At 48.0% G+C, this 21,345-nt stretch overlaps 1 protein-coding gene across 3 annotated transcripts in view; it reads left to right on the top strand.

The window, feature by feature from the left end:
- The window catches only part of LOC119975372 (fasciculation and elongation protein zeta-2-like), a 178,076-nt gene that overhangs the window by 105,513 nt on the left and 51,218 nt on the right, over positions 1-21,345 (top strand). For all 3 annotated transcript variants that reach the window (XM_038815006.1, XM_038815005.1, XM_038815004.1), the window contains exon 3: positions 15,433-15,549. In XM_038815006.1, the coding sequence (XP_038670934.1) occupies positions 15,433-15,549 (117 nt within the window). The remainder of the gene's footprint in view (positions 1-15,432; positions 15,550-21,345) is intronic.

Here is a 21,345-nt window from a genome sequence, read left to right as displayed (position 1 = left end):
AACGTCCAAAATCCTCCCTCCTCCAACCCACACCCCCGAGAGCACCCTGTCCCGTACCCCACGTGGGGGCAACAGAGGGAACCCCTCCACCTGCCGCCTGGCAAACGCCCTAACATGCATGTACTTAAACATGTTCTCCGGCGGGAGCCCAAACTTCCCCTCTAACTCACCCAGGCTCGCGAACCTCCCATCCACAAGCGGGTCCCTCAACCTCCTAATACCTACCCGGTGCCAGCCCAGAAACCCGCCATCGATGCTCCCTGGAACAAACCGGTGGTTCCCCCATATCGGGGACTCCATCGAGCTCCCCCCTATGCCGTCTCCATTGCCCCCAAATTTTGAGGGTAGTTGCCACCATTGGGCTTGTGGTATACCTCGTTGGAGGGAGCGGCAACGGCGCCGTTACCAGCACCTCCAGGCTCGTGTCCACACAGGATGCCATCTCCATCCTCTTCCATGCTGCCCCTTCCCCGTCCATTACCCACTTACGCACCATCGCTGCATTGGCAGCCCAATAGTACCCACAGAGGTTGGGCAGCGCCAGCCCCCCCCCCCCCCCCCCCCCCCCCCACCCCCCACCCCCATCCCTGCCCCGCTCCAAAAACACCCTTCTCACCCTCGGAGTCCCATGCGCCCATACAAATCCCGTAATACTCCTGTTAACCCTCCTAAAAAAGGCCTTCGGGATAAGGATGGGGAGGCACTGGAACAGGAACAAAAACCTTGGGAGCACCATCATCTTGACGGACTGCACCCTACCCGCCAGCGACAGCGGTAACATATCCCACCTTTTAAACTCCTCCTCCATTTGCTCCACCAGCCTTGTGAGGTTAAGCTTGTGCAGGGCCCCCCAGCTCCTAGCCACCTGGACTCCCAGGTACCTAAAGCTCCTCCCTGCCTGCTTCAGTGGGAGCCTACCAGTCCCCCCCTCCTGATCCCCCGGGTGCACAACGAACAGCTCGCTCTTACCCAGGTTGAGCTTATACCCAGAAAAGCCCCCAAATTCGCTGAGAATCCTCATCACCTCTGGCATTCCCCCCACCGGGTCCGCCACATACAGCAACAGGTCGTCCGCATAAAGCGACACTCTATGCTCCAGGGGCTGGTTTAGCTCACAAGGCTAAATCGCTGGCTTTTAAAGCAGACCAAGCAGGCCAGCAGCACGGTTCGATTCCCGTACCAGCCTCCCCGGACAGGCGCCGGAATGTGGCGACTAGGGGCTTTTCACAGTAACTTCATTGAAGCCTACTCGTGACAATAAGCGATTTTCATTTTCATTTCATTTCCTCCCCACCCCGCACCATGCCCCTCCAGTTCCCCGACTCCCTCAATGCCATGGCCAGGGGCTCAATTGCCAATGCAAAGAGCAAGGGGGACAGGAGACACCCCTGTCCCGTCCCCCGGTGCAGCCGAAACTACTCCGACCTCCTCCAATTCGTGGCTACACTCACCATCGGGGCCTCTTAAAGCAGCCTCACCCAACGGCCAAACCCGTCCGCAAACCCAAACCTTTCCAACTCCTCCCACAGATACCCCCACTCAACCCTATCAAAGGCCTTCTCCGCGTCTAATGCCACCACTATCTCCGCCTCCCCTTCCACAGCCGGCACCATAATGACATTCAGAAGCCTTCATATGTTGGTATTCAACTGCCTTCCCTTTACAAACCCTGTCTGGTCCTCGTGAATGACCCCCGGCACACAATCCTCTATCCTTGTAGCTAAGATCTTCGCCAACAGCTTGGCGTCTACATTTAGCAGCGAGATCGGCCTATATGACCCACACTGCAGGGGGTACTTGTCCCGCTTAAGGATCAAGGAAATCAGCGGCCGTGACATAGTTGGGGGCAAAGCCCCCCCCCCCTCCCTTGCCTCGTTAAAGGTCCGAACCAACAGGTCCGCATACATTTTATAAAATTCGGCCGGAAACCCATCCGGCCCCGGCGCCTTCCCTGACTGCATGCTGCCAATCCCAGTGACCAGCTCCTCCAGCTCAATCGGTGCCCCCAGTCCTTCCACCTGCCCCGCCTCCACCATCGGAAATCGCAGCTTGTCCAAGAAGCCCCCCCCCCCCCCCCCCCCAAACCAGGGGTTCAGACCGGTACAATTCCTCATAAAAGTCCTTAAAGACCTCATTAACGTCTACCCCCCCCTCCTCACCACCTTCCCATCTCTATCCTTCACTCCCCCAATCTCCCTGGCTTTCGGAGCTGGTGTGCCAGCATCCTACTCGCCTTCTCCCCGTATTCATACACTGCTCCCTGTGCTTTCCTCTACTGAGCTTCCGCCTTTCTGGTGGTCAGTAGATCGAACCTGGCCTGAAGGCTACGCCGCTCCCCCAGCAAACCCTCCTCCGGAGCCTCCGCATATCTCCTGTCCACCCTCACCATCTCCCCCACCAAACTCTCCCTCTCTCTCTCTGCTCTCCCCTCTCCCTATGGGTTCGGATGGAAATCAACTCCCCTCTAATCACCGCCTTCAATGCCTCCCAGACCGTCCCCACTCGGACCTCCCCATTATCGTTGGCCTCAAGGTACCTATTGATACACCCCTGAACACTCCCGCCCACCTCCTCGTCTGCCAGCAGCACCACCTCCAAGCGCCAGAGCGGGCGCTGGTCCCTCTCCTCCCCCAGCCCGAGGTCCACCCAGTGCAAGGCATGATCCGAAATGGCTATGGCAGAGTATTTGGCATCCTCCACCCTCGAAACCAGCCTCCTGCTCAGGACAAAAAAATCGATCCTGGAATAAGCCTTCTGCACGTGGGAGAAAAACGAGTACTCCCCCCCCCCCCCCCCCCCCCCCCCCCCAGTTTGGGGCGTAGACATTCACCAGCACCACCCGCTCCCCCTGCAGCTTACTACCCGCCACTGTCAGCCACCACCTTTGACGCCTCAAACGACACCCTCTTTCCCACCAGGATCGCCACCCGCCCGATTCTTCGCATCCAGCCCTGAATTAAATACTTGGCCCACCCATCCCTTCCTCAGTCGAACCTGTTCCGCCACCTTCAGGTGCGTCTCCTGGAGCATGGCCACATCCGCCTTCAACGCCTTCAAGTACGTAAACACCCGAGCCCGCTTGACCGGCCCGTTCAGCCCCCTCACATTCCAAGTTATCAGCCGGATCAGAGGGCTCCCTGCCCCCCTCCCCTGCCGACTAGCCATAACCCATCCCCTGCCCACCACTGGCCAGCGCCCCTCACTCGGCCTGTTCCCCACGGCGGCAACTCTCTTCTCCCCCCCCCCCCCCCCCCCCCCCCCCCAGGCTAGGACCCCCCTAGCTGCGCCCCTCCATAGCACTCCCGTGAGCCAGCTAACTTCAGCTGACCCCGGCGACTCCCACCACACCTCCGACCCCTCCCCACGTGGGGCTACTCCGCCTCCTCCGTGCCCATCAGCAGCCCCCCCCCCTCCCCACTCTTGCGCGGGAAAATAAAAACAAGCAAAGGCCCGCACTTCTCAGCCCCGACCCCGCCCCCATCACCCCGCAGCGCAGGAGACAAGAGGAAAGCCCGCGCTTTCGCCCTGCCCAACCCCACCTCCTCTAGGGCAGCTCCCATTGCTGGTTCCCACCACCAGCTCTCCACACTCCCAGTTTACCTCCCTGCCCGAACCCGTCCACCAGACCCATACAAAAAGACAGATAAGCAGATTCTTTGAGGAGGTGGAGGATAGGTATGGCCACTGTGCGGTCTTGTGAACAATGTCCATGTGTTTTGGGTGTGTCCGAGGCTGAAGGGTTTCTGGCAGGGGTTTGCTGACTTCATGTCAGAGGTATTAAAAGTGAGGGTGGTTCCGAGTCCAGAGGTGGTGATCTTCGGTGTGCCGGATGACCCGGGAGCCCAGCGGGCAAGAGAGGCCAACGTCGTGGCCTTTGCCTTCCTGGTGACCTGGCGACGGATCTTACTAGGGTGGAGGGACTCGGAGCCCCCGAAGTCGAGGGTGTGGGTTAGTGACATGGCGGGGTTTCTTAGACTCAAAAAAATTTAATTCACCTTGAGGGGATCGTTGCAGGGGTTTCCTCTGAAGTGGCAGCCGTTCATTCTCTTCTTTGAGGAAAATTAAGCTATACTGAATGAACAGTCAGAAAGAAGCAGCAAAGAGTTAAAGTAGGAAACAAAAGGTTCACAATACAGGATATGGCCTGCTTCAACTGTGACGGCCGTCACTCTCAACAGAACTGCATGTTTGGTGTTTGGTAAACGCTGTAACAAACGTGGCAATTTGAACCATTTTGTGAAATGCTGCAGATCCAAACCACAGCAGCCTGCCTAAGCCACCAGCCAGATTGCAGCCGGTCACTCTTCCAGGGTTCGGAGCAGGAACAGCAGAAATGAATTGGAGCTCAATCAGAGCAACCAAGCCACTGGGCCTTCAACAACACTCTACTGTGAGAGAGTCAACAGCATCACAGAGAAGGGAGAGATTTTCACCACCGTAAACATTTCCTGGGGCAATGCAAATCTAAAAGTAAAGATTAACACTGGAGCAAAGTGCAACGCCCTGCCCGAGCAGTTGCTGTAGGAAGTAGGCCCATTGCCGCACTATATCCGAACACTCAGGTGGACTTTGTGGCATATGGCGGACAAACTATCCACATGGCAGGGCAGCTTTTAGTTTCATATTATTGACCAAAGTGTAAAGCTGCTATTGGATCTTCAGGACAGCATCACACTCTGGCTAATCCATTTGGTCCAGATATATAAACTTTGCAAAAGGAGGCCCGAGAAGTAATAGAATATAAAGACTTATTCAACTGCGACATCTTTGGGAAGATATCTGTAATATACAATATGAGTCTCGATGACTCCGTACCACCAGCGGCCTGTGCTTCAAGAAGTGTATCCCTGGCAATGAAGCAGAAAGTAGTTGAGAGCTGGAGAGGATCACAACACTGGGTTTCAACAGTGGTGGCTGCAATAAAGAAAAAATGCACGGTCAGGTTCTGCACCGAACAGGTTCATCGAAGCAAGGTACTTGCTCAGACCTCATCACACAATGATGATAGTTGTGCAGGTGATAGCTGATATGCCCAATGCCAAAGTTTCCAGCATCTTGGATGCAAAGTGTGGATTCTGGCAAATCCCCAATGGATGAAGAATCTTCAAAACTCACCCCATTCATGTCTCCAGTAGGCAGATGCCATTTTCCTTGCATGCCCTATGGGATCTCTGCTGGCACTGAGATCTTCCAAAAGTGCATGGAGCAACTCTTTACAGGATAAGTCTGCAAAATCATTGTCTATGACATCTGGTCAGGGGTCGTACAATGCAAGAACATGATCATAGAATCATAGAATTTACTGTGCAGAAGGAGGCCATTCAGCCCATCGAGCCTGCACCGCCTCGTGGAAAGAGAACCCCACTTAAGCCCATGCCTCCACCCTATCCCCATAACCCAGTAACCCCACCTCCCCTTTTTTGGACACTAAGGGTAATTTATCATGGCCAGTTCATCTAACCTGTACATCTTTGGACTGTGGGAGGAAACCGGAGCACCCGGAGGAAACCCACACAGACACGGGTAGAACGTGCAGACTCCGTACAGTGGCCCAAGCCGGGAATCGAACCTGCGACCCTGGAGCTGTGAAGCAACTGTGCTAACCACTGTGCTACCGTGCTGCATGTCTTTGGTTGGTGACAAAATTAGGACAAAACTAGTTAAAGCTGAACTCTGCCAAATGCAGATTCATAGACTCTGCCCGTTAGCACCTGGTCATACGGTTAGTATCCAGACCACACATGGCCATGACAAACTGGCATCTTTGACTTTGTTTATATGTATGTTTCTGTAACATAACCTCTTCATTCACCTGAGGAAGGAGCTGTGCTCCGAAAGCTAGTGATTTGAAACAAACCTGTTGGACTTTAACCTGGTGTTGTAAGACTTCTTACTGTGCTCACCCCAGTCCAACGCCGGCATCTCCACATCACAGAAATCTTTGTAACCTCGTTGGGCACAGGTGAGATCCCAGAGGATTGGAGAATGGCCAATGTTGTACCATAATTTAAGGGTTGCAAGGATAACCCGGGTAATTATAGGCTAGTGAGCTTGACGCAGTGATAGTGTAATTGTTGGAAAAGATTCCCAGAGATAGGATCGGTGCACATTTGGAAGTGAATGGTCTTATTACCTTAATTCTGAATTCTCCCTCTGTGTACCCAAACAGGCGTCGGAATGTGGCGACTAGGGGCTTTTCACAGTAAGTTCATTGCAGTGTTAATGTAAGCCTACTTGTGACAATAAGCATTATTCATTATTAGCGACAGACAGGATGGTTTTGTACGAGGGAGGTCATATCTCACTAATGTAATTGAGTTTTCTGAGGAGGAGACAAAAATGATTGACGAGGGAAGGGCTGTGGATGTTGGTTACATGGACTTTAGTAAAGATAAGGGTCCCTCCTGGCAGGCTGGTGCAAAAGATTAAATCACATGGGGTCATGGGTGAAGTAGGTGGATGTATTCAGAACTGGCTTGGTCATGGAGGGTATTAGCTATGAGGAGAGATTGTATTGTTTTTTGTTCTTTGTCCAGATACAAGGTTCCAGGACTTTGTGATGAACACGTCTACAAATGAAGGGGGGAAGGGAATGCTATAGGGCTTGCGCAGCTACAGCAGCCCAATCAGTGCTTTGCACAATGTAAATAGTTACATGTTGTTAGCATGTTCAATTTTGAATGTTTTAAAACATTCAGATTCAGTGACTTATACTGTTGCACCTCAATACGACCAGTTTAAATGAGGACGGTGTAGACCAGGTGGTTACATAGCCGCTGGATGACATGGGGACAAAAGGGGTCACGTGTCAAGAGTGCGGGAGTTCTCCTCTGAGAGCGGACAGGCACACACAGCATGTAAGAGCTGCTCAGTAAGTTCAGGATCGCGAATCATTGAAACCAAATACTTTCTACAACAGTGATGGTTCACCTTCACCTTGCCAAAGGCACCGAGTGAATGGGCCACAAATTCCAGCCTTGCCAGCAGCACATGAAAGTTTTAAAAAATAAAACTGAAATTAAGGCCTTTGTGAAGTGGGAACAATGAAAGCTTTTCACCTTTTGAAAATGGATAGAGACAGTCAAACAATAGAGAGAAAAAATGATAGACTTCATACACACAATAGAAGGACTCAAAGTCTTGTTACTCAGTGCAGTGCAGGCAGACTGACTGTAATAGTGCAAGAGCATGATGTGCATTAAAATAGTGTACAAAGATAATTTTTTTGATAATTTATTTCTCCAGTTCTGCATGTGATTCTTATACTTCTGAGAATGTCCATGGCGATATGAGCATTGTGCTAAATAGTGTTTAATCCTACAGTGCTTTATCTTGTAAATGTTATATTGAAATCACAGAACTGCTTTTTAAATTAATATATTATTGTTTATTATTGTACTCCTTGACACCTGCAGTTAATTGTCTCTTTCATCTGTACAAATGCAAGCAAAATGTTTTTCATGGTGGACTGTGAAAGAGTCTTCAACTAGCTTTGGGCTAGAGATGAGCAGCAAGTTAGGGCAGCACAGTAGCATAGTGGCTTGCTCTGTGGCTTCACAGCGCCAGGGTCCCAGGTTCGATTCCCTGCTGGGTCACTGTCTGTGCGAAGTCTGCACGTTCTCCCGGTGTCTGCGTGGGTTTCCTCCGGGTGCTCCGGTTTCCTCCCACAGTCCAAAGATGTGCAGGTTAGGTGGGTTGGCCATGCTAAATTGCCCTTGGTGTCCAAAAAAGGTGAGGAGGGGTTATTGGGTTAGGGGGATAGGGTAGAAGTGGGGGCTTAAGTGGGTCGGTGCAGACTCGATGGACCGAATGGCCTCCTTCTGCACTGTTTGTTCTATGTCTAAGTTCAAGGAGGAAAAATGAAAGTTTTTGGATTGAAGTCAATAATCACTTTATATGGGCAATTATTCAATTCTGAACAGCATGCACCTCACCACAGTGGGGAATCTGACCTGTTTCAGTCACAGTTAAGAATTTGCAATTCAGCTGACTTATAATCATAAAATTGAATTCCAATTAGCAGCCAAATTACATCTCAATTTCTCATTAAGAGATTTCATGGGACTGCCACCTCTGTCAAGCGTTGTTGAATGTGGTTGCGTTCAACAAATTGACCCGCGTTCAATACTGGTCTTGGGTAACTGTGTGGAGTTTGCACGTTAAACCCGTGTCTGCATGGGTTTCCTACGGGTGCTCCAGTTTTCTCCCACAGTCCAAAGATGAGCAGGATAGGTCAAGAGGCCATGCTAAATTGCCTCCTTCTGCACTGTAGGGCTTCTGCACTGTAGGGATTCTATGAGCAGTTTCTGAGGTCCAAGGGAGTCAAGGGTGAGAGTCAGCAAGGCGCGGTGGCAAGGGTGGGAGCGGGTGGAAGAAGAACAGAGAGCGTGGGTGAAAGCAAAGTCATGTAAATAGACAGGCCACACTAGAGGAGGGGAGGAAGTCTGAAAAATGATGCTAAACTGAAACTGGCAACGTTAAACAGATATATTGACATTATTTTATAAATGGCACTAAAATGAAACAGCATTGAGTCAGAATTAAGTGGAGACTTGCTGTATCTTGTGTCAGCAAACCTTTTCGAAAGCCAGAGATTTTTAGCCACTACTATCCAGTCCATAGGAGCAATTAGAGGTGCAAAGGACAATTGAAGTATTGCTGCCAACTAAAATCAGCTAACTGCATAGATTAGGGATTAAATCTGGGATCTTCTCATCTGTAGTGTGTGGCTTGGTAGCACAATGGTTAGCACTGTTGATTCACAGCGCCAGGATCCCAGGTCCGATTCCCGGCTTGGATCACTGTCTGTGTGGAGTTTGCACGTTCTCGTGTGCCCTGGTTTCCTCCCACAAGCCCAGAAAGACGTGCTGTTAGGTAATGTGGACATTCTGAATTCTCCCCCAGTGTATCTGAACAGGCGCCGGAATGTGGCGACTAGGGGCTTTTCACAGTAGCTTCATTGCAGTGTTTTTTTTAAAATTTAGATTACCCAATTATTTTTTCCAATTAAGGGGCAATTTAGTGTGGCCAATCCACCTACTCTGCACATTTTTGGGTTGTGGGGGCGAAACCCACGCAGACACGGGGCGAATGTGCAAACTCCACACGGACAGTGACCCAGAGCCGGGATCGAACCTGGAACCTCAGCGCCGTGAGGCGGTTGTGCTAACCACTAGGCCACCGTGCTGCCCTCATTGCAGTGTTAATGTAAGCTTACTCGTGACGATAAACTCGTGACGATAAAGATTATTATTATTACAGTCGATGGTGCGTTTACCAAATTATACATCAAAAAGCGATGTTTTCTCCACACATTCCCATTCTTCTATTTGTTTTCTTTGTTGCCTCTCTTACATTCGAGGGCAGGACAGCTCAGTCAAATTTGGTTGTCACTCTTTAAGACCCCAATTTTTAACCAAGTTCCTGGACAGCCCAATGTTTTCCAAATCCACCTGCTGCCCTGTTCTCAGCAAACACATCATGAAGCTAGAATTCTTATAAGACCTAGTGTTACAATTCCTGGAAAGATAGATAACTTTTAAAAATAAATTCAAACTTCCAGATAAATGCAGAATGTATATTGCATCAAGATTTCACGTTTTCAGGGGAGGTGAATTGCCACAAGTAAGATTATAGAATTTACAGTGCAGAAGGAGGCCATTCGGCCCATCAAGTCTGCACCGGCTCTTGGAAAGAGCACCCTACCCAAGGTCAACACCTCCACCCTATCCCCATAACCCAGTAACCCCACCCAACACTAAGGGCAATTTTGGACACTAACGGCAATTTATCATGGCCAATCCACCTAACCTGCACATCTTTGGACTGTAGGAGGAAACCGGAGCACCCGGAGGAAACCCACGCAGACACGGGGAGAATGTGCAGACTTACATTAACACTGCAATGAAGTTACTGTGAAAATCCCTTAGTTGCCACATTCCGGCGCTTGTTCGGGTAGACAGGGAGAATTCAGAATGGCCATGCTAAATTGCCTCTTAATTGGAAAAAAAGAAGAATTGGGTATACTCTAAATTTTTTTAATAAAAAACGTATTTTTAAGATACTATAACGAATGACTAAAAACACTAATAACTAGACAGTACCTTTGTTGGTAACAGCCCTTTCTTATTCTTAGACCAATCGAAAAATCAAACTTCACAGGTATACTTCACAGAATCCTTTATGTAGACGTTCAATTTGACCAGAATCAACCCAGTTTCATTCTTGACTTCCGACAGTTCATGCCTTCCCTCTCCTCAGCCTGGTAGCACGCAACCTTAAAACTGTTTTTCACAGTGAGGTTTTCTTTTCCCAGAGGCATACTCTCTAGCCCAAGATGGGTAACTCTTCTAGGCTCATTATAACTCCTAACAAATTTGATCTTTTCCACCTGAGCATGAGCTCCTACCCACACCCCGGCACATTGAACCACAGAAACATTTTGGTTTTTAGCTGCTCCCTCGCTCCCAGGTCCAGGCATACTCTCACTGCTGTCTGATACTTTTAGGAAAGCCTGGAGCCAGAACTTTATAATGGCTTTCTCTTGATCCATGGCAACATAAACCTGGTGGGCCTTGAATCTAGGTAGGAATGCTAATTAGTTTTCCTTGAGAGCTAAATGCTCTTTCACCCTGCTACCAAATGGACAAGTTAAATCACAACTGTGTTCAACCCAACATTCTCAACACTATTCTGGGACTTTGGAGACTCAGCCTCCACTGTCAGCACACAGGTTGCCTCCATTGCCTCCAAGTTAAATACCCGGCAACCTCTTTCCAGTAAAAATAACCAAGCTTTCCTTTGATTACTAACAATCAAACAAACCAGGCTTTTGGACAGGCTTCAGAACAGATCACTTGACCCCTCCATTTTACCTTAAGTTTCAAAGACACAGTCCCAAAACATAGAAATCTTATAAACCTCATAATTGTGACTAGTGTTATCAAACAATTGTCAGGGTACCTCGTACTTATCAAAATGAGTAATGTCTGGCTGACAGCAGAATGTTATGATGCTTTTTATTAATCAGCATCACCAGGTTGTTTTATCATTGATAATTTATTGAATTACTACATAACCCATTGTCATAACAATGTGGCTGAATTCCTTCAAGCTCTGAATTCATCTCTCTCCTGCACCAGAATGATTTTAAGTTCCCACACCAAACATCCTTGTGCTTCATGCATGGCAGTTAGTACTCAATTTACAGTCAGTTTGTGCAGTAGATACTTGAATTTGCACTGACCAACCATGTTTAATTTGGGGCCAATTGTTCAGAGACATCTACAAATGTAACCGGTATTAATTAACTTTGTGAAGTCCACTGTAACTGTTGTACCAAGCAATCTCAACAGTTCTCATTTTGCAATTAATATATGCTATTAATTGTTAAAATACTTTTATGGATCTCCATGGATATGCTGTTTTTCTAGAGCCTGCGGAATTTAACTAAAACATACTTCAGAACAATAGAAACTATTTTAATTATTAATGGTTTAGGGAATTTGCAAGAAGGAAAGGTAGCACAGTGATTAGAACAAATTCCAAAAGTTACTTTTAGTTCCATTTTTACAACTCTGGTAAAAATAGGTTGTGCTGGCCCTGTGGTAAAGGGTTGGGTGCACAATTTTGTGATGTAAAGGCCAGGCCACTCCTCTGACTAGGCTCCTGTCAAGGCAGAAGGTTGACCTGTAGCACACTTAGCTGGGATCGCACAATCCAGCAAGGAAGCAACTCCCCAAAACCAGTATTATAGAGGATGGGATGGTCCGGGACTAGGGCAACACGGTAGCACATTGGTTAGCACTGCTGCCTCGACAACGCCAGGAATCTGGGTTTGATTCCAGCCTTGGGTGACCATATATGTGGAGTTTGCACGTTCTCCTCTTGTCTGCGTGGGTTGCTCCAGGTGCTCCGGTTTCCTCCCACTGTCCAAAGATGTGGACAGTGAGTAAATTTAAGGAGGAGTTAGACTGATTTTTAACTGGTGATGGGTTGAAGGGTTATGGAGAATGGGCAGGACGGTGGAGCTAAGGCCAGTGTGAGATCAGCCATGATCAAATGGCGGAGCTGACCAAATTGGCCAAATGGCCTAATTCTACTCCTGTAACTTATCTGTTGGTTAGGTAGATTGGCCATGCTAAATTGTTCCGTAGTGTCCAAAGATGTGCACGTTAGGTGGGTTACGGAGATAGGGGAGTGGGACTAGGTAGGGTGTTCTTTCAGAGGGTCAGTGCAGACTTGATAGGCCAAATAGCCGCCTTCTGCACTGTGGGGAGTCTATGGATTCTATTCTATGGAAGGATTTGCCTAATTTTCCAAAATGGCACCTTGAAAGCGTGTAGCAACACTGATGCTCAAGAAATCGATTCCTCCAAATGCAGGTATCAAAGGATAACTGACAGTACAAGAATAGGTGCTGCTTACATGAAGGGATATTGTCAACCAAGTTAATCAGGTACTTCATAAATGGTGCAAGTAGACGGTCGCACAGTGGTTGGCAGTGTTGCTTCCCAGTCCCAGGTTTGATTTCAAGCTTGGACCACTGTCCGTGCGGAGTCTGCACGTTCTCCCCGTGCCTGCGTGGATTTCCTCCGGGTGCTCCGGTTTCCGCCAACAAATCACAAAAGACGTGCTTGTTAGGTGAATTGGGCATTCTGAATTCTCCCTCAGTGTACTCGAACAGGTGTCGGAGTGTGGCGACTTAGGGGATTTCCACAATAACTTCATTGCAGTGTTGATGTAAGCTTACTTGTGACACCAATAAAGATGATGATTATTATTACAGTGAGGAAGAAAGATGTACGTTGATTTTCCTTGTTGTCTGGAGTATGGCTCAATCCCATAATCTCTTTCTTAGTTGTGGAAATGCTATCAAGGCTCATTTTGTAATCAGTGAGTTGTGAACCAGAGATATCGAAAGATTTATACTCTGATTGCTAGCACATTTGTCTGGTCAGTCTTTGGCGCAGTATCTTAAGGTTGAAAATAGCAAACAATATAGGATTAAAATGGTTTTAATGAAAAGAGAATGAAGCAGTGGCTCTGAAGTACATGTGAACCAAACATAAGAGATTTCCTATGAGGAGTGGAGCCATCATTTGATTCTCAATGGATAACTAAGGGCTGGTTAGCACAGGGCTAAAGAGCTGGCTTTTAAAGCAGACCAAGGCAGGCCAGCAGCATGGTTCAATTCCCGTACCAGCCTCCCCGAACAGGCGCCGGAATGTGGCGACTAGGAGCTTTTTACAGTGACTTAATTTGAAGCCTACTTGTGACAATAAGCGATTTTCATTTCATTTCATTTCACGACTTGCGCTAAGATTCACATTTATGCTATAGGATTTTCTGTGGAGTGATTCTGAGAAGCCAGTACATCATCACCACTGCCAGTATTGCAGTTTCTCTGCCATATTGTTTGAATACAGAAAGCAAGCAGAACTGTACTGTATTTGCAATGATTCACTAATCAATCGAGGCCTGACCCTCTTATGAGTGTAGCTCTTCCTCCTTTCGTCTACTGCCACATCATTTTTTGTTTGTCATTTAGAAGATTGCTGGTATAGTGCTAGTACTTTCCTTGTCCCTATGCGCATCTTTTAAAACACCTTAATATGCTGTGAAATGCACAAAGTTAGCATTATGGCATTCCCCTCATTAATCTGTCCTACTTATGTAATAATAGTGAAGTAGATTGTGAAAAATTAGAGTTTAAAATCAACTCTCGCTCCCCTTGAGGTTTACCAAATGTTGCTGTATTTCCTGAATGTATGAAGTTCTTTTGGTGACAGTACCCTCAGTAACATCAATTTCCATGTGCCTTTCATGTAGCTATTCTCCCCATGAGCCTTAACTTCTAACTGTGGTTAGTTTCTGGACCTTGAAACCTTTTTCTGCAGATTACACAGAATTTTGAGGCAAGTGGGAGCAGAGAATGGCACAGTTGAGTTCATCGTTCATCTTACTTACAAAATCCTTCCATTCTAGTTGGTAAATTGCAACTTAACTGATGTCCCATACATAAAATGAGGAAATTCCAGATTTTGAGGTATTTTTAAAATACTTTTCCACTGTCAACAGTGCTTCAGAGAGAATAATTGTGTATTCTGGTCTGGTCCTGATTTAGATAATCTTTTCATTGCTGTTGCCAATTACAAATAATGCATTAAACTATTAAGTGTCTGAATGAAATAGTTTTTGTACTTTAAATTTTAAAATTGTTAGTTTTGCCTAAGGATGTCTGCTTTACTTCACATAAAAGCAATGTGAGAAAACATTTCAGTGGTTGTGTTTAATGGCAGTTTGTAAACCCAGCACTGTATCTGACCAGTAGTTTTCTTTCCAATCACAAGCTGTGGGTGTCACTGGCAAGGCCAACATTTATTGCCCTGAAGAAGATGGCGTTGTAAACTTGTCCCCTTTGGCAGGAAGAATAGAAAAACAGTATACTATTTAAATGGAGCGAGATTGCAGAACTAAGGTACAGAGGGATCTGGGTGTCCTGGTACATGAATCACAAACATTTGGACTGCAGATGCAGCAAGTGATGAATGAAAAAAATAAAATCACTTATTGTCACGAGTAGGCTTCAATGAAGTTACTGTGAAAAGCCCCTAGTCGCCACATTCCGGCGCCTGTTCGGGGAGGCTATTACGGGAATCGAACCATGTTGCTGGCCTGCCTGGGTCTGCTTTCAAAGCCAGCTAAACAGCCCCTGTGTGTGCTAAACAGCCCCTGTGATTAGGAAGGCAAATTGAATGTTGGTGTTTATTGCAAGAGGTGAGGGTGTGATTGAGCAGATTGATAGCTGCAGAAATGTTGAGGAAACAGGTTGCCAGCGGCTGAATAGTTGTAAATTTGTAAGTGACTTGCAGAAAACCCTTTAATTTTTCATGACTGTTCCGTTTTGAACCTCTAAACCTATCGTTGATTAGCTGTTTCATCAGATAACAGTGTCCTGGGGCCCAATAAAGATCAGCCTAATTTTCAATCCTACAGACAGGTGTAAGATGCATTTTTCAATAATAATCTGAAATACTTAGTCCAGATACTGGAGTGCAAGTTTTTGTGTCTTTCCCCAAGTTGTGTGAACATGAACTTTGCTTGTTGTACAGGACTTGCTTTGTAGAACAATCAACTCCTTACCTTGGAGCACAAATTAAAAGCCAGCCGGTTTATCCCTTAAACCACTATTTGGAATGGCATTGCATTTCAAAGTGGAGGAGTCACACATGGTCTTTATTGATACCTGTGTAGTACACCATAGAGGAGTAATGCTGTTGATTGGCTCAAGTAATTTAGTTCTTCAGACGTCAATAATGAACAAAAGCAAGTGAAATAGATGATGAATTCAAAGTGAAGACGTTGATTTATAAGCTTTCCAATAAACAAAGACTAAGTAATTTAAACATCGATTTTATTTTTGTTTTCTAGCTGAATGATAACCTTAACCTTGATCTTTCTGATGACGAAGAGCTACGGGATCAGTTGGACATGCATTCCATTATCGTCTCTTGTATAAACGATGAGCCGCTCTTCACAGCTGAGCAGGTGACTTCAATTTGACAGCTTAATTTGGAAATTAAAGCAAGCAGATTTTAAAAAAATTTTTTTTTAAAAATTGTGGACTTAATTAACAAAATAGTTGTTCAGGTAAAGTTGTGTGACCTGTTCAGTTATTCCAAGGAGTTACGTTAGTTATTTTACTAATATACTTAAGTCCTCTTTTGATTATTGCAATAGTACAGTCTTTTATAGAACAGAATGATAAGTTCATATATGTTGATAGTAAGATATTTATTATATCGGTGCCTCACATCAGACAGATAATATGACCTAATTCTCCAACTTCTCTACTTTTACATGTGGAGGCTGCACATCATTCAGATTGTAGGGCAAAATTTCTTACCTACCGTTTCTCTATCCTGTTGATTTATCCTAAAGGGCATGTTTTTAGTTCTCAGCCCAGTGAAATAAACATGTTGAAAGTAGGATTCAGTGCAACAAATCATTTAACATTGTCAGCATTAGGTTTCTGATATATTGTAGCATTTACTAATATGAATATTGTGTTCCCTCATGACCTAGTGGCTAAAATCACTCTCTACCTCAATATCAAATGTACTGCTCAAAAATATTGTGTTGAGAGCATTTCTGCAAAGTTCAGCAGCTTCAACCTCTGATTGTAGGAACCCTTTTCTTACCGCTGAATTTTGTATTGCCTTGATTGACCTAACTGTCAGTGGTGGTTGATTATTTTTACATCTTTTTGTGAATCCTTCCTGATGCCAGTTTCTAATAAGTGTGAAGCACAGCTTCCAGGAATATGCATTCTGCTGTAAGCTCAAGAGTAAAGTCTATCATGACTGCTATGGGTTCATTAACCATCCTTGTCCTCTTCAACCTCCACAAACATTCAACATGGGTGACCATGCCATCCTCCTTCAACTCATAGACTTTAAAAAAAAATAATTTACCGGATGCAGACATCGCTAGCTAAGCCAGCATTTATTGCCCATCCCTAGTTGCCCTCGAGAACGTGATGTTGAGGGAGGGAGTGAATGTTTGTGGTAGCAATAAAACTGGTTGGTGTCAAGCTTCTTGAATGTTGTTGGAGCTGCACTCGTCCAGGCAAGTTGAAAGTATTCCATTACACTCCTGATTTGTGCCTTGTAGATGATGGGCAGGCTTTGGGGGGCAGGAGGTGAGTTACTCGCCACAGGATTCATAGAATCATATAATTTACAGTGCAGAAGGAGGCCATTCAGCCCATTGAGTCTGCACCGGCTCTTGGAAAGAGCACCCTACCCAAGGTCAACAACTCCATCCTATCCCCATAACCCAGTAACCCCACTCAACACTAAGAGCAATTTTGGACACTAAGGGCAATTTATCATGGCCAATCCACCTAACCTGCACATCTTTGGACTGTGGGAGGAAACCAGAGCACCCGGAGGAAACCCATGCACACACGGGGAGGATGTGCAGACTCCGCACAGACAGTGACCCAAGCCGGAATCGAACCTGGGACCCTGGAGCTGTGAAGCGATTGTGCTATCCACAATGCTACCGTCCTGCCCTAGCCTTCCTAGCCTTTGACCTGCTCTTGTAGCCACAGTATTAATATAGCTAGTCCAGTTCAGTTTCTGCCAAACGTGGTTTCATTTCAGTCTATCTAAACATAGCTAATGTATATCCACCAGTAACAACTTCCAAGAATCTATAAGTGGCCCTTTTTCTTTCCTCAACTTCATGCTGACTGTATTTCCTGTGTTTAAGGAGCCTGGAATGAAATGATATAAGCTTAAATGTAAGAAATGTAGGCTAGGGCAGAAGAAACATTTTCTTTTACAGGGTAATTGAGACGCTGCAATGTACCAGAAGAGTTACTGGTGAATGCAGAGTTCATGGGTTGGATTTTTAATGGCTGCGATGGCGGAACTCTTGTCGAATGGGCCTGCACATTTCACCTACCTGCCAGCATGCTGGTTTGCCATCTTGTTTCTGCTTCCAGGGCATTTTTAAACATGCAGGTGCAGGGGTTGGTGGACGGGGAGTGACTGGAATTTTTCAATTGGCCCCCTCATTAGAGCCCTAACCCAGCCAATGAATGGAGGCAAACTCTAGAGGACCAATCCTCCATCTATCATTTTTAAACCCTGTCCCCTACGGCAAAATTGCAAGATTACCACAGTCGCAGATCATTTGGAGGCATTGAGGACCTCTTCTACAAAGATAGCCGAAAATCTATGGCACTTGTTTAAAAGTCTTCAAAGGGTGCCTCCATCTTGAGGCCCCCCCTCTCTTTTTTGCTGGAGGGCCTCCTATTCGCTCTCCAGATCGGGATTGATTATGTGGAGCTTAGTGAGAACGGAGAGTTGTCCAAGTTTTGGAAAGCTCTAAAGGCAGTGGTTCGAGGTGAGATTTTATTTGAGGCTCATAGGGATAGAGGGAGGAGCACAGGCAGCTGTTGGGCGAGATAGTCAAGGTAGATGGAAGATACTCGGTGGCCCTCACGAAGGAGTTGGCGGAGAAAAGAGATTACTGGGGCATTTGATTAATGACGGGCAAGGCAGAAGGTCGTTTGCAGAGGACGAGGAGTATGAGTATGGGGAGAAGGAAAGTTGTATGGTGGCTCAACAATTGCGGCGGCAGGCGGCGTCCGGGAAAATTTTAACGGTGCGGGTAGAGAAGGGGGAGGTGGTGTCAGAGCCAGAAAAGATAAATCAGTTGTTCAGGGGATAGTATGAGAAGTTGTATACGGCTGAGCAGGATGGAGAGGTGGGAAACATGAGACATTTTCTGGATGGGTTGGAGTTCCCAGAGCTGGAGGCGGGGAAGAGGTAGGCATTGGAGGAGCTGCTGGGGCTGAGGGAGATGATCGATAATATCAGTAATGCAGCTGGGGAAGGCCCTGGGGCCTGACATCTTTCTGGCGGAGTTTTATAAACTGTTTGCGACAGAGTTGCCAGCAACGCTGTTGCAGACATCATTTTGTTGATCCTGAAGAAGGGAAAGGATCCACTGGAGTGTGGGTCCTACAGACCCATCTCTTTCTTAAGCACGGATGTGAAAATACTGCCGAACGTGTTGCCCGTGTAGGGTGGAGGGGTGCGTGCCAGAGGTGGTCTCAGAGGATCAAGCAGGCTTTGTATAGGGTAGGCAGCTCTCTAGCAACATTATGACTCCGTCAGGGGGTAGGGCACCGGAGGTTATTGTATCTCTGGATGCTGAGAAGGTCTTTGATCGGGTAGAATGGAGATACCTGTTCGAAATTCTGGGTAGGCTTGGGTGTGGGCTGAAGTTTTTGCGTCTTTTGTAAGCAACCCCGGTGGCAAGCATGCATATGAATGAGACGAGTTCAGTGTATTTTGGGTTGCACAGGGGAACGAGGCTGGGGTCCCGATGTTGCCACTGTTATTTGCACTGGCGATAGATCCCTTGGCGATGTCCTTTCGGGGATTGGCCGAATGGCGAGGGATTGTGATTTGGGGGGGGGGGGGGGGGGGGGGGGGGAAGAGGGAAGAGGGGAGGGGGGGAGGGAGGGGGGGGGAGGGAGAGAGGGGAGGGGGGGGAGAGGGGAGGGGAGGGGGGGGGAGAGGGGAGGGGGGGGAGAGGGGAGGGGGGGGGAGAGGGGAGGGGGGGGGGGAGAGGGGAGGGGGGGGGAGAGGGAGGGGGAGGGAGGGGAGGGGGGGGAGGGGGAGGGGGGAGGGGAGGGGGGGGGGGCAGGGAGCATTGGATGTGGTTGTACACAGATGACCTACTGTTGTTCGTGCCGGACACGCTGGAGAGTATGGGCAGGATCATGGGCCTGCTGGAGATGTTTGAGGCCTTCTTCAGGTCTAAGCTAAATTTAGGGAAGAGCAAGGTGTTTTGGATGAATGCGGCGTGGGGTAGGAGGCCGTTTGGGGCGCTACCGTTCAAGATGGCTAGAGAGAGGTTTGAGTATTTGGGGATTCTGGTAACATGAGTGGGCCACGATGCATAGGTGGAACTTGACAACGTTAGTGGAGGAGGTGAACGGGGAATCTCAAGAGGTGGGACACTTTGCACTTGACGTTGGCAGGGAGAATGCAGGTGTACTGCCACGGTTCCTGTTTGTCTTTCAGGCCCTCCCGATCTTTCTCCCTCAGCCCTTTGGAGGTTCACTAATCTAGGAGTTTATATGGGTGGGGAAAGTACGGAGGGTGAGGAGGACTCTGCTGCAGAGGCAGAGATGGAAAGGGGGTTTGGTGCTCCCAAACCTGATGTATTATTACTGGGCTGCGAACATGGAGAAGGTGAGGTGACAGTGATCATGGTCACGTTGGAGGAGGGGTCCTGTAGGGGTGTAGTCCGAGTGCCCTGGTGATGCCCCCATTGCCATTAGCTCCGAGGCTGTATACGGGGAGTGCAGTGGTGCAGCCAACGATCAGGATATGGAACCAATTGAGGAGGCATTTCAAGCTGAAAAGAATGTTGATGTTGACATCACTGTGTGGGAATCACAGGTTTAAGGTGGGGGGGGGGGGGGCCAACAAGTGGTGAGGATGAAGCGTAAGAGGGAGGAGGAGTTTGGGAGGGAAATAGGTTGGGGACTATGGAGTGATGCGGTGGGTGAACTCAACCTCCTCCTGTGCAAGGATGAGCTTGATTCAGTTAAGGTGGTGCATATGGTACTCATGACTCTGGTCGGGATGAATGGGTTTCTTCCGGGATGACCGATGGCTGTGAGAAGTGCAGGCAGGGGCCGGCCGATCTGCTCACATGTTCTGGGGTTGCGAGAAGCTGGAGAGCTTCTGCGAGGCGGTGTTTGGTACGCTATCCAAGGTAATGGGGGAGGAGGTTAGGCCAGACCCTATGGTGGGATCTCTGAGGAGCCGGAGCTGATGGAGAGGGAAGGGGCTGGTGTTGTGGCCTTCGCCTCTCTGATTGCCTGGCGAAGGCCACAACACCTGCTGAATTGAAGGCTGGATATGCCGCTGGAGGTGGTGGCCTGGATGGGGGATCTGTATGAATTCCTCTGGCTGGAGAAGATGAATTTCGAGTTCAGGGGGTCAGAAGAGGGTTTCGAGGTGCGGTGGAGGTTGTTATTTGATGAGTTGTTTGGTGCACGGGGGTGGGAGAGGGAATAAAAGGGGAAAAATTACAAACTTTTGATTATGCTTTGAAGGACTGTGTATTTTGTTGATATTGTGTATGTTTGGAATAATATATCTTTTTTTTTAAAAAGGCAGCAAGTGTCAGAACCCAGAAATGCACCCAACTTCAGGATCCATATTCTGATATGCAGATACCCGAGGAGTTGGGATTTATCCTTTTAGCCTCAGAGACCTCGGGCGAGCGCCGTTCAGTAACTGGTCTGCACAAACGGGGACCAGATGGAACAGCACTTGTGGGGGTCTCCCAGGAGATCAGAGGCCCCCAAGTGGTTCCCTCTGGGCAGGGTGGTACCCTGGCAGTGCCACCTGGTTCTGGCCTGGCACTGCCAAGGTGCCCAGATGGCACTGCCAGCTGGGAGGGGCAATGCCTGGGTACCAGATTGGCACTGCCAAGCTGACATTTCTCGCACGGTGATGAGTGGCCGATTGGTGTTTGCGGGAGGGAGTCCGGGCACCCTCCCACAGTGAGTTGGGACTGGGGGCGGGGAGGAGGGGGATGTCTGGGGTAGAGTCGGGGACTCCAGAGATGGTATCCTGATCTATTGCCACACCTACACAGAGGAGTTCCGCTAAGCAGAGCTCCTCCATGCAGGAAACAAGGCTATGTGAGGCCTCGGCCACATGTTCCCCGCTGAGGCCCCGAATCTAACCAGAGTGACGTTAGATAGCGTGTTTCTTGGCACTGCAAGCACCAGGAAACACATGG

Source organism: Scyliorhinus canicula, chromosome 1 (genome assembly GCF_902713615.1).
Source record: "Scyliorhinus canicula chromosome 1, sScyCan1.1, whole genome shotgun sequence".
Classification (NCBI taxonomy): Eukaryota; Metazoa; Chordata; class Chondrichthyes; order Carcharhiniformes; family Scyliorhinidae; genus Scyliorhinus; species Scyliorhinus canicula.
The sequence above is the reverse complement of the archived record's forward strand: the minus strand, read 5'-3'. Positions and strand labels throughout refer to the sequence as shown.